The following is a 13,748-nucleotide window of genomic DNA, read 5'->3' as shown; positions in this document are numbered from 1 at the left end:
CTACCCTATCAGATCAGGCTTATGGGATTCTATGATCATAGTAGAATAATCTGCCTTACCCAGACCCTTTATATCTATCTTCTCATCTTGCATTTCAAACAAGTCTTTTAACAACCTGACCCTCTGTCATCTGATGTGTAATTGGTAAGCATAGTAGCCAATATTAGCTAAAAATCATAGTCCTGCAGAACTCGAAGGAATCATTAAGAGATCAATTTAAGTCAATCGTTTCTAATCATTTTTTTCTTTTTAGCAGTAGAATCCTTTTTTCCAAGCAAATCTTCGATCAAACTCCAACAAAAGCAAAGCAGATAAATGTGGCACGTCTCTGTTGTGAAGTGTGGAAGGACTGGGGAAGACAGCGTTGTCCTGCTGCCTTGGCTTCCCCATCTCCTGCCTCTAGATATCCCTCCATAGGCCATCTTCCAGAGAACAACATGGAAACCGAAAATTACCCAATTAGTACAAGTGTTTATTTTACAGATGGACAAAGCGAGGCACAGAGAAGGGAAATGTCTTGCCCAAGAGCACATGGTTTATCAACATCTGAACAGAGACCATTACATAATCCTCAGCACGTTGAGTTGCTATCCTTTTTTAGTAAACTATATTGTCCAGACTGTTAAAAGCACATACGAAAATATGACTAATTACATTAAAACAATGAATTCAAGAGGTAGATTTTTAAAAAACGACATGTTTCATTAGGTAACTCTAGCATCATTCAGACAAATGTCACTTAAACTTTAGCCATACCAGTGCTTCCAACTCGAGATGAAGACTCTTCTTTTTAGAGTTTAACCTGACAATTTCTTCCTGTTCTCTATTCTTTTGATTGAGAAGCTCCTGTCTACGAATTCTCTCCCATTCTAAACGCCGTTGTCTTTCAAGCTCTTGTTTTGCTGCCTGAAAATAATGAATTAAAGTTAATTTTTAAATTAACAATTTTGCATCATTCAAAAACTGATGGGATGACAAAGAAAAAGGTGAGGCAGCATTTAGCACTTAGTGGGCTTGAGTGCCTAAGGGAAACTGGGCAAACCTAGGGTTACAACGGGCCTAAAACAAAGACTTCCACAGAAGAAACTTCACCCACCAGACTTTTGGATTGCTTCACAGAAGCATCCTTTTGTTGCACTTTTCTCTTAATAAACAAAAGGATCATTTCATAAATATAAATGTTAATAGGAATAATTGTACCCTTATTCTGGTATCAGGGAAAAACAAAACTTCTATTTACATTATTTCAGGGCCACCACAATTTACAGTGCTCCATCTCTAGCCCGTTAAAACAGCCAGTCCTCCGAGAGACCTCACACAACACTATTTATCCCCAAGACTTGCGCAAGCCCACCCTCTTGATTCCTCTTTACATCTGTGACTCCCCACTCTCGTCTTTCTGCCTCTCCAATTCCTTAGCCTCTTACTGTCATTTAATGACCTGATCAAACTTATCCCTTCCTCTGGCTCACTAACCTTAGCTCCTCACTCAATTCAGCTTTGCCATCAATCCTGCTCTGATTGAGCTATCACCTGCAGACATGCCTTCTCTACCAGTTATCGGCCCTGAAAACCCCTCACAAGCAAGGACTCTCTTTCCCTCCACGGGGGAAGGAAGATTCAGATTTGTACAGGATAAGTAAGAATGAATGATGCAGAGGAAAAGGCACAACAAAAATAATGAAATGTAGCCACTTATTAAATGTAACATTTTTCTGAGGAAATAAGATAACTTAAAAATAACCTCTCGTCTTTCGATCTCTTTTCTTCTTTCTTCCTCCCGTTGTCTCTCCAATTCCCTCTGCTTCTCCAAGCGTTTTTCTAATTCAAGCTGTTTCTTCCATTCTTGTTCTTGCAATTCTCTCTGTTTTCGTTCCCACTCTTCCTTTTCTTTCTGGGCTTTACGTTCTGCCTCCCTCTGTTGCTGCTCCATCATGGCCTGGCGTCGCTTCTCAAGTTCCATGTTCCCTCGCTCATAGTTGGCTTTCCGCTTGTCCTCAAAAGTAACTAAACAAGGTATATTATAAGCATTCTTGCACATGAAGAGCCTACAGAACCTGTGGTCTAGTTTCAACATGCTCATGCCTTGTAATCATTTGAGTACTATTACTCTTTGGATAATTCTCCTAACGATAATTTTAACTCAAATGTAAATAGTAAAATATTTACTTTCTTCTGAGAATATTCATTTTTAGAAAACAAATTTCTAAGTTTGAATCCATCCACAAGAAAAAATAATTTTACTATTCTTGCCAATGAAAATACTTTTCAACTTTTTTCTCAGCATTTTCTTCAAGGAAACCAAAGCTATGTGGCTATACATTTGTTTTATTTGATATGTGCCATTAACTTTTTAATATTTTAAAATATCTACACATATACTTTTTCAATCAATATTTAAACTTTTTTTTTTAAAGCTAAATATTTCATCACAAAGCTTTCCTAATGATTTTCCTAAAGTGGGAGAAGCATTTTAACTAGGATAGCTAGTATACACACTTGCCAATGCAAACACTGTCCTCCTTTGTACGTACTCTTCTTCCCAGTTTTGACTACCTTAATTTTATTGATGTGAAAATACATCCCATTCATCAAATAGTTTCTCATAGAGCATAGAAAATATTAAGAATGTAAAAATTCTAAATATCCATTTACATTTCAAGGTAAAATTTAAGAGAATTCACTATAAATATACAACTTAGACACTCAATACTACCTGGTAATTTTTTCTGAGGTTCCTCTTCTTGCATTTTCTGATATGAAGGCAGAGTTCCATTAATGGAATCAATTTGCTTTCCTCCTCTAAGAAAGCAAACAATAAATTTAGCATCATGCAGTCTGGGAATTTTCAGACTAGACTATACAGATTACCAATGACTAGAGCAGTTTAATATTTAGAACATAGTATTAAAAATATTTAAAACACAGTATGGTCTGTAGTTACAAGGTACAGCAGTATATGGATTGTCAAACAAGATAGATCTGGATTCAAATCATGGTTCAGCCAATTGCTGTTCTTGGATAAATTTATGCTTAATCTCTTTAGTCAGCAGTTTCCTTATCTATATAATATGGTGAAAACACACCTACTTCTAATATCTATTTCTTCCTGGTGTAACACATTAAATACTAAAATCAAATAGCAGTGTAAATGTTTAACTCTCCACTAAACTAGAGCAGACGCCTCAGGAAATCCTAAGTAATAATCGTGTCTTCCAAGTGATCAAAACCACACCTCTTCACCTCCAGAGGTCTCACCTGAAAGATGGAGGGACAAGCTCAGGAGGTAAAGTCAGAGGCAATGGCTGTCCAGCTTTGGCCATGTCAGTGAGGTGCATCGCTAGGATAAACTCTTCAGCTTTTAGCTGTCCGTCACTATCAACGTCAGCCAGAGTCCTAAGGAAAATGTGAAAATTCACAACTTAGAAAGAAAGTCCATTTGGAGTAAAATAGTTTCAGAAGAGTTTAATTTTTTATTTTTAAAACAAGAATAATGATAGTAAAACATCTGGGTTAACATATTTTAATGAAATGTAAATACTTAGAGAAAAGTGAATTAATTTCTACCCTTAATCGTCGTATCACAAAAGAGAGGGAAGAAACTTTGAAACAGAAAGGGAAATATTCCTGAAAAAGCAACTTGTCTTGTTTCATGGTTAATTCACCTATCAAATCACATTTAGCTCTACATTAAAAATGAGATATTCTCTAATTCTCCATAGAAGGCATTATATGAAAGCAAACTAGTTTTATTTGTAAAATAATTAAATGCCAAAATCTCAAGAATAACATTTTGTACAGTTTTGTCTTTGTTCAAGGTTGCATTAACTTTCAAATGGCTGCTTTTATGGAACATCTTTGAGTCACAAACTTTTACAAGAAACAATATCTTTCTTTTAATAGAAGATATATAGTTAAAAATCACAATTAATGGACAAACTCACCAAATAGTAGCTAGCTGAGTTTGAGAAAGATTTGACTGAAGAAGCGCATTTCTAGCTTGAAAACCTGATTGAGTGGGAAAACCATAAAAAAAAGAAAATTCTTTAGCCTCTTTAAAATCATGCAAACCTAAATAGCTGTACCTGTAGAAAAAACACTGCTGCTATCCTGAGATCTTTTAACATCAAACAGTTTTTACCATGTGCCAAGCACTGAGCATTCAGCAACAATCAAAACAAACACATTCCCTGCCCCCAAGGAGTTTAAAATCTACATGAGCAGAATCAAGTGCTTCCCAGTATCCTTTCAGAAGACAGCAGTACACACAAGTGACTGACACAAAGGCCTGAGCCCCCCACACGGAGAGTATTAGAGGCCAAGTTCTGCGGCCTCCTTGCACTCCCAGCGCAACTCGCAACTCGAAGCACAGCTTAGCATTTCCAGATTTCCCCTTCTCTCTCTGGTCATTCCTTTGTCTCTACTCTTCCTCTTTTAAATGATCTGTAAATGTTGGCATTCTCCAAGGATCTGTCTTGGGCACTCTTTTTTCTGTGTGTGCACACCCATTTCTATGACTTTAACTAGCACCTAGAGGCTGATGATTCCAAAATGTACACCCCCAGCCCAAAGCTCTCCTCTAAGTTTAGACTTTTACATCCAACTGAAAAATCCACTTATGTATTTCACAAGTACCTCAAACCAAATAGGTATAAAACTACTCTCTCACCCACAGCCATCTTCTTAATCTTCACCCAAACCATTCTCCCTCACTCTTCCCTTCTCTATGAATGGCATCAGTGTCCATCCAGAGGCTCAAGCCAGAAATCAGACAATCACCCTTGATCCCTCCCTCTCCTGTACACCCATATCCGACACCAAATTCTACACTTCTACATCACTGCATGTCTGGGTCCTTCTCACCCTTTAAGTCCCAATTTAATGGCACCCTCTCAGAAAGGCCTTCTCTGTCCACTCTATCATCCAATATACTTCCTGCTTGTTTCCTTCACATCTCATATCACAATTTGTAATGTAACGTTCGCTTATTTACCTGTTTGTCTGTTTCCCCTTTATGCTAAGTTCTACAAAGACAAAAACCTTGACGGCTTTATTCACTAATGTATAGTCCATGTTTGGTACGTAGACGCTTAATAAATATTTGCTAAAGTACTGAATAAAGTTGTAATCCTAAGTTCTCCTCTATCTAAGGTGCAATGGGGACTTATGTAATAGCACTTGATAATAATAATAGCTAGTATTCATTGAATATTACAATGTATAGAAAACTATCCAACTTCTTTTCTCTCGTTCAGTGAGAGAAAAGAAAAATATGTTTCTGTAACAGGCTTCCTGATCTTCAAAGAATATATTCCAGAACAGAACATCTCCATCTGCTTCACAGGAGCACGCACTCCTAGTGAGCTAGTCTGTGGCTTTCTGACCATGGATGAAATCATGTGGCTTCTCTAGGGAGGGTCTCCTAGTCAGTATAGCAGGTGCTGCACCTCCCCTTCTCAGGTGACTGAGCCATGAGTATCAGAAGAGTCAGCCTAAGTCAAGGCCCATCCAAACAACTCTGCACAGAAGAGAGTACATCTGCCAACTCTTCCTCAGCAACAGCTCCCATACAAAGCCAGCACAAACACCACTAAACCCATGGTTTCACTGAGCTTTGAACACAGAGGTCTAGATAATTTAAAGCTACATGTACTATATGGAACAAACACAAATATACCACATATTATAACATGCACTCGAATGTTTACATTACATAACTTTAAAATCTTATTTACTTATTTTTAATCTGACCACTTAATACCAATCACATAAAGATAAAACACTGGAAACAGCTCACAGCCTCATCCAACTTATTATTCCTCAGTAGATTTCACACAGGAAGTGAGATTTGAGGAGGTTTTTGTGTTAAAAGGAGGATTATTCCAATAAAGAGAGATGAAAGGTTATTTCAAAACTGAAAAAAAGGCTCAATAACTAATGTTTCAGATCCTGGACAAAGATAACAAAGTAGATTCCTTAGCATTAGGCAACAGAACAAACAGGAAGAAGGGGAGGAATGTAAATGGTTAAAAGCACAAGGGTAGAAGGCTTAACTGTGTGCAAAGACAGAATAACACTAAGGACAACAAAGCCAGCAGGGTGCTTTACTAAAAAAAAGCTCACTTGAACACGTACACTATTGGTCTGCCAATCTTTTGAATATCCTACTTTCCCTGTCTATAATGCTAGTCTATAATTCACTACCTGGAAGTTCATTTATCGTCTAAGACCCAATTCAACTGTCCTCTCTTCTGTGAAACTCTCTTACTTCCTCAGAGTTCACCACTGTCTCATCCATACTAATCGCAGCACTTTTAAACCACTAATAACAGACTGTGATTATGTGACCTACACTATGGGCTCTTCAAAGATATGGGCCATGTCTTCCTCCTCTCCACATTCTAGTGCCTCTGAATGCCCAGAAGATATATGACTCAGGAAATCCCGGAGTCAGTGAATTAATATAAATAAATCATGATTGAGAGTTCAGGGGGAAGAGAAGAGGAAGAACAAAAGCAAAAAACTTAGACCACCAACTGCAACATTTATTGAACAAAGTATAACATGGAAATCTAGGTCAGTCTCATCCTCACATATCTGGGGCTCATGACTAAGTTTCAGGATACCAGAAACAACTTCTCTTTTCAAAGAAAACCAATCCTTTCCTTAACTACTGATATATAGCTTTACTCTTGCAGGTCTAAGAATAACATTCTCTGAAAACAGTACAATACAGTCACGCACCCCATAATAACGTGTCACTCAACGACGGAGCACATACACGATGGTGGTCCCATAAGATTAGCACCATATAGCCTAGGTGCGTAGCAGGCTATACCACCTAGGTTTGTGTAAGCACATTCCATGATGTTTGCACGACGAAATCACCTAATGACGCATTTCTCAGAATATATCCCTGTCATTAAGCGACGCATGACTGTACACAACCTTCACAGAATGTCTTTTTAGTTCACCTTGTTAATCTGAAAAAAGAAACTTCCTTAATGCAAAACGGAGAGCCTAAAGAAGTTCATTTTTTCAAAGAATGCGAATTGTGACTCTACACTAATCTCAAGTATGTTTGAGTACCATATTTCACAGAATCTAAGATGTCATCGCTTATAAGACACACCATTATTTTATGTAACACTAAGAAAGAAAAAATCACTGCCAATAAAACCATGACACGGTGCTAAGACACCACTGACGGTAACACATATCCCAGTTTCAGAGATGTTAAAACGTAAAAAAAAAAAAAGGGTGACAAAAATATAGTCTATCTTGCTTCACATGATTTGATAAAATTACAGACAAATTTAGCTATTATGTAATAGTTGATACTATAAAGTATAGTGTATTTGTAAGTAATGAAGTATGATGATAAAAGTCACCATGAACCTACCACCGAACTTAAAAACTACATCATTACTAAACGCTTTGAAGCTGTGTTCCCTGACTTATCTCTACACCTCTCCAAGAAGAGGTAACTACTATCCTGAATTTTGCGTGCATAATTCCCACTTAAAAAAATTTTTTTTTCATCACATAGATATGTGTCTTTAAAGAAGATATTGAATATTTTTGCTTGTCCAATCAATTCCAAAGGCCTTATTGCTCCCTTGCCCCACTGCACAACGAGAGACCCCCACACTCCTAATTCATAGGCTACTATTCATTCTCTAAACATACCATGTACTTTTTGCTCTTAGGATTTCTTTTCTGTCACACTCAAATGTCCTCACCTTCAATCCATCTGTCTAAATCCTCTTTCTTTCATCATAGAGCTTAAATGTTCCCTTCCTATAAGATGTTTTATCTGATCTCTCAGTATTAATTATCTCCCATTCTGTGTTCCCTAGCACTTTAAAGCTCTATTATTTTAAAACACTTATTTTACTCTGTCTAAACTGTAATTAGTTGGTGAGTGAAAGAGAGAGGGGGAAGTTAGAAGGCAGGAACTCTACTTACCTTTACCCTCTTTATATCCCCTTCACTATTCTCAATTAGCATAGTTTGGATGTTTGTTCTGGCAAGGACTCAAATGTTCTATGGGGATCTAAGGTCAAGTTTTATGGCTACATTTGGATTGGAGCATAAAAGGGTGAGCAATGCTCATGTGAGGTTTTACGAGGGGCAAGCAGAGAAAGAGCCAGCGAGGAAGGGGACTCTCGGGGAGAGCGAGCTGAGGCTAAGTCCCACGCAGTCTCCCTCGTCACCTGAGCTTCTGCACTCACCGCAGCGGAGGATAAGCTTTGATCTTCTCAAGGGAGAGGGCTTATTTCCAAAGAGCTGAGTGTATATCTGTATGTTCAACTCAATTTTAAGAACTTTGAAGAAAGCAATCAACTTGTATCCACCTTTGAACTCTTACACAGTTTACATTATTTATATTTATCAGATGCCTGCTAAAGTTTTGGGATGGTACAATTTTAGATGAGCTACAAAGTATAAATTCAAATAAAAGTTCTTCAATAGAAGTTCACATAAAAAACTTTAATTCTCTCACATTCTTAAGCATTGTATGGCACTTACCTGAGAGGTATCCACTCATGCTTTTGTCAAGACTATTAAATTTTTGCCGATATTTTAATCGTGAAGGCTGAGGAACCGCCCACTCTGAGGTCCCAGTTTTGGGCGAGTTCCCTGAGAGGGAAGCAGTTGAGGAAGTTGAGCTATAACAAAATTTAAAATTTTTATGTTACTAAATAAAATTAAACTTTATAAGGCAGAGACATTAAGGATCATACCTTCTATAACACAACAGCAATTCCTTTTGTATTTGATATTACAAAATATTTAAGCAATTATCCTTGTTCTTAAGAAAGCAAATACCATACGAAGTATAGAACTACTGTACATCGAGAACCTACTATGTGCCAGGCCCCATATTGTGCTAGAGCCTTTCCAAATATTATTCTAATCCTGACACACTTAAAAAGTATTACTGTCCCCATTTTTTAGGTGGGCAAACTACGGCTCAGTGATGTTAAGGAAAAACAAGGTCATATAATCAGTGAATGCTTAGGCTAGGATACAAACATTATTCTTCTGGGTCATTGGTTTAAAGAGCATCATTGTGATTTACATGAGGGGTGATGAATGAACATTGATGCTTCTGTGCTTTCTGAAATTTAAAGGCTCAACCAGCAGAATCTGCTCAAGAAAGAAATTAATAATGTGCAATGATTACGAGATGTTTTGAGAAATACACACTTTTTTTTAAAAGAAAAAATATGTAGCTTTGGGGAAAAAATTGATTGAAAATATACAGAATATTTTTAGTTTACATGAAAGCTTCTTTTCAAAAGTAAAATACTACAGACCTTTAATAATTATAAAAATAAAGTTTATTTTATGTGAGTTATAAATAGTAAGCTTACCTTAAGTATTTACACTTGGCCATTCTAAAGTAAAACCTGGATAAGCTCAGAGCTTTAAAAAAAGTCTTTTATTAAATACTCCTTATTGAAAGCATAAAAAGTTGGAAGTTTTGTGTAGACATACCTACTAGATCCTAAATCAATTAGAGACTGGGCTTTCTGTATATTAGCACCACCAAATCCTCCCATCATCAGACTGTAAGATGACGTATGAGGCAATGCTGGGGAAAAAAAAAGAAAAGAAAAAGGAAGAAAGTTCACACTAAACAATATCACAAAGTCTGAAGGAGATGTGTATCTATTGGGACACAAATACAGCAGTTTCTTTCTTCATATGAAATACTGACTCATAGACTTAAAGTACTTACTTGAAGAAGAATAAGGAATGGATAAAGGCTGAATGAGACTGGCGGTTCCATTTGGTAAGGATGAAGTGCTAACAGAAGGCACTAGGGGGGCAGGCATCATCAGGGGAGGAAGGGTGGTCCCTGAAGTCGCAGAGGACAAGGGTGTTGCTATAGGTGCGACTGGAGGCAATGACTGAGGAATGGACAGATTAGGCATGCTTCCCATTCCTAAAGACAAAACAGAACACATTTTCCAGTGCTAGTAAATCAACTGCAAAACACACGCCAAAAAACAAGTTTACAGTACAGTGAGCAGACCCTATGTTTACAGAAACACTATGGGCAAACTATCTAGTCTCAAACAATCCACTACAGCAGCTTTGATCCAGCAGTGGGGGAGGTAAACTGCTGCTTTCAGTATCAATATTCTGACCTGTGTGAACTAAGGAAGTGCCCACCAAGGAGTTAAACATTCTCTTCTGGCATCATGAAAAAAAATACGCAGCCCTTCCCAATGAAATATCAGTAGCCTCAAAGAGACGATGTATTACCTGATCAAATGTGAGTTTTTGTGCAAGGATAATAAATACAGCGCTGCTGAGCTAACACAGACACACACTCACTCCCCAACCCCCCTCCCAAAAAGACATGTTCTAATTACTAGATACTTTAGGAGATCCATTTATGCATATGCATTATTTGCAAGAAGAAAGCATTCCACATATTTCACTTTTCTTATAAGTAACACACCTAGGGATTCAAGGACAATTCTTTAAAACGAACAAAGTCATGACTCATTCATTTACTAACTGCAGAATACTAAGTACACTATATAAATACAGTCACACAACGATTTGGTATTTATCTCTAGAGTTCACTGCAATAGTGAAAGAATTTAGTATTTTAAGATCTAACATCTGGACTGAAGGAATATGTTTCAGATACAGGGAGATATCTAATTGAATGCTCCTTTCCAATGAGTGCTTCTCACATATAATTAATAAGAAATTGACTAATGAAAACGAATGGAAAACTAGTTAGCTCTGATAAATATATAAATTAATGAGCACAAAGTCTGCAAATTTTAGCCCTAAATTTAGCTGGCTAATTAACCTTTAAGGAAATTTCTACCTATGTATAATTTTAAATTACCCCCCAAATAAAACCATTTCAAGTGAGCTGGAAATTGTTTACATTTTTTCTGTTACTCATACAGAATGCAGAGGCAACTAATAAAGAATAGTATTTAGGATCAGCTATAAGTAGGGGGATCATATAACTTATCATCCAACTGGGAATTATGAAAGGATGCCAGGACTAGATGCCAGGACAACAGGCATAAATCAGAACTGTCCCTGGAAAACTGGGACACATGGACACCCGAGCTACGATAGCAAATTTAATATTTCTTATCTCAGACTTGAAAATAACTTGGAGTCTGGGGATTGACATTTTATGCAAATAAATCCTTTTCTAATCCTCAGATACTATGTCTAGGAATCAAGTTTAACTATCAAACTGCAGCTAATTAAATTAATAAATACATACCAAAACGAGCAGAAATTAATGGAGAGAACATAGGAGGTTGCTTCATAATAGGAGGGAGAACCACGGGCAACTGCTGGCCTTGAAGCTTCAGTTTGATGAGTTTCATAGCTATGGAGAACTCTTGCTGATCCATCTTCCCATCCTTGTTCAGGTCTGATAAAGCCCTAAAAGGACCACGAGGAGGGTAGATTGGTATGTAGGGTCAACATTACTTTTAGGGATGACGATAAAATAAAAACAATGACATAGCATTCACACATAGATCATCACTTAATTAAGTATATGTTTGTGTTTATATATAAAACAAAAAGCCAAAACTGCACAATAAGAAACATTGACTAGAGATAGCATCTAGTAAAATACTGCCAGTCTACATAGAATCTAGAGACCTTTGGGATGAATTCCACCAGTGCAGATTAAAAGAAATTATTTAAGAGTATAATCACTCTAAACTTAATTTATTCATTTGTTCAAATATTTATTGAACGCTTGCTATGTGCCTGGCACTCTGCCAGGCATGGGAATATTCCAAGTGGAAAGAAAGATGGGGTAGGTATTTATTGTAAATATATTAAAAACAAAACCTTAGATATTATAAAAAACAATTTCTTCAAGGTAGGAATGGGAAAGCAGGGCTAATTCTGGGTTTATAGATGATAAGATAAATGAAACAACTACAAAATAACAAAGATTTTGACACTCCATCAAATTATAAACAAGTGTTTTTTTAATACCAAAATTTATTTAACCTCATTTTCCTTTTTTTGAAGCTGATTTTTTTTAATTGCAGTAACACTGGATTATAACATTATATAGCTTTCAGATGTACATCATAATATATTTTGAATTCTGTGATTACATCACGTTCCCCACCCAAAAACTAATTATAGTCCATCACCTCACATGTGAGCCTAATCAACCCTTTTGCCCTTCCCCCCTTCCCCTATGGTAACCACCAATTCAATCTCCGTTGCTATGTGTTTGTTTGTCGTTGTTTTTATCTTCTACTTATGAGTGAGATCATACAGTATCTGACTTTCTCCCTCTGACTTATTTCACTCAGCATAATACCCTCAAGGACCATCCATGTTGTCACAAATGGCCGGATTTCATTATTTCTTATGGCTGAGTAGTATTCCAATGCATATATATACCACATCTTTATCCATTCATCCCTTGATGGGCACCTAGGTTGCTTCCAAGTCTTGGCTATTGTGTATAATGCTGCAATGAACACAGGGGTGCATGTATCTTTATGCCTTTGCATTTTCAAGTTCTTTGGATAAATACCCAGCAGTGGGATAGCTGGATCCTATGGTAGATATATTCTTAATTTTCTGAGGATCCTCCATACTGCTTTCCATAGTGGCTGCACCAGTTTGCACTCCCACTGGCAGTGTATGAGGGTTCCCTTCTCTCCACATCCTCTCCAACACTTCTTGTTTCCTGTCTTGTTAATTATAGCCATTCTAACCGGAGTGAGGTGATATCTCATTGTAGTTTTGATTTGCATTTCCCTGATAGCTAATGATGTTCAGCATCTTTTCATATGCCTGTTTGGCCATCCATATATCTTCTTTGGAGAAATCTCTGTTCAGATCTTTTGCCCATTTTTTAATTGGGTTATTGATTTTTCTGTTGTTGAGTTCTTTGTATATTTTGGAATATTAACCCCTTATCTAATATATGGTTTGAAAATATCTTCTCCAAATTGTTAGGTTGTCTTTTCATTTTGTTGATGGTTTCCTTTGTTGTGCAGAAGCTTTTTAGATTGATGTAGTCCCATTTGTTCATTTTTTCTTCTGTTTCACTTGCCCAGTCAGACATGGTACTTGAAAATATGCTGCTAAGACCGATGTCAAAGAGCCTATGTTTTCTTCCAGAAGTTTCATGGTTTCAGGTCTTACATTCAAGTCTTTAATCCATTTTGAGTTGATTCTTGTGCATGGTATAAGGTAATGGTCTACTTTCATTCTTTTGCATGTGGCTGACCAGTTTTCCCAACACCATTTATTGAAGAGACTCTCCTTTCTCCATTGTATGTCCTTGGCTCCCTTGTCGAATATTAGCTATCCATAAATGTGTGGGTTTATTTCTGGGCTCTTGATTCTGTTCCATTGATCTGTGTGTCTGTTTTTGTGCCAGTACCATGCTGTTTTGCTTACTATGGCTTTGTAGTATATTTTGAAATCAGGGAGTGTGATACCTCCAGCTTTGTTCTTTTTTCTCAGGAATCCTTTGGCTATTTGGGGTCTTTTGTTGTTCCATATAAATTCTAGGATTCTTTGTTCTATTTCTGTGAAAAACGTTGGAACTTTGATAGGGATTGCGTTGAATCTATAGATTGCTTTAGGAAGTATGGACATTTTAACTATGTTAATTCTTCCAATCTAAGAGCACAGAATATCTTTCCATTTCTCTGTGTCTTCTTTGATTTCTTTCAACAATGTTTTATAGTTTTTGGGATACAGAT

General features: G+C 36.8%; 1 protein-coding gene across 18 annotated transcripts in view; it reads right to left on the bottom strand.

The window, feature by feature from the left end:
• ITSN2 (intersectin 2) overlaps positions 1–13,748 on the bottom strand; it is a 134,485-nt gene that overhangs the window by 83,361 nt on the left and 37,376 nt on the right. For all 18 annotated transcript variants that reach the window (XR_011526657.1, XR_011526658.1, XR_011526656.1 and 15 more), the window contains exons 5-13: positions 11,276–11,439; positions 9,749–9,955; positions 9,505–9,601; positions 8,533–8,672; positions 3,945–4,008; positions 3,259–3,396; positions 2,717–2,802; positions 1,745–2,007; positions 757–906 (exon numbers count right to left, since the gene is read on the bottom strand). Coding sequence is in view for 14 of the 18 variants with exons in the window: in XM_070574291.1 (XP_070430392.1) it covers positions 757–906; positions 1,745–2,007; positions 2,717–2,802; positions 3,259–3,396; positions 3,945–4,008; positions 8,533–8,672; positions 9,505–9,601; positions 9,749–9,955; positions 11,276–11,439 (1,309 nt within the window). In the remaining 4 variants the exon portion in view is untranslated. The remainder of the gene's footprint in view (positions 1–756; positions 907–1,744; positions 2,008–2,716; positions 2,803–3,258; positions 3,397–3,944; positions 4,009–8,532; positions 8,673–9,504; positions 9,602–9,748; positions 9,956–11,275; positions 11,440–13,748) is intronic.

The sequence above is a fragment of the Equus przewalskii genome, chromosome 14 (assembly GCF_037783145.1).
Source record: "Equus przewalskii isolate Varuska chromosome 14, EquPr2, whole genome shotgun sequence".
In the NCBI taxonomy this organism is placed as follows: Eukaryota; Metazoa; Chordata; class Mammalia; order Perissodactyla; family Equidae; genus Equus; species Equus przewalskii.
Note: the sequence above shows the minus strand (reverse complement) of the source record. Positions and strands in the feature narration are given on the sequence as shown.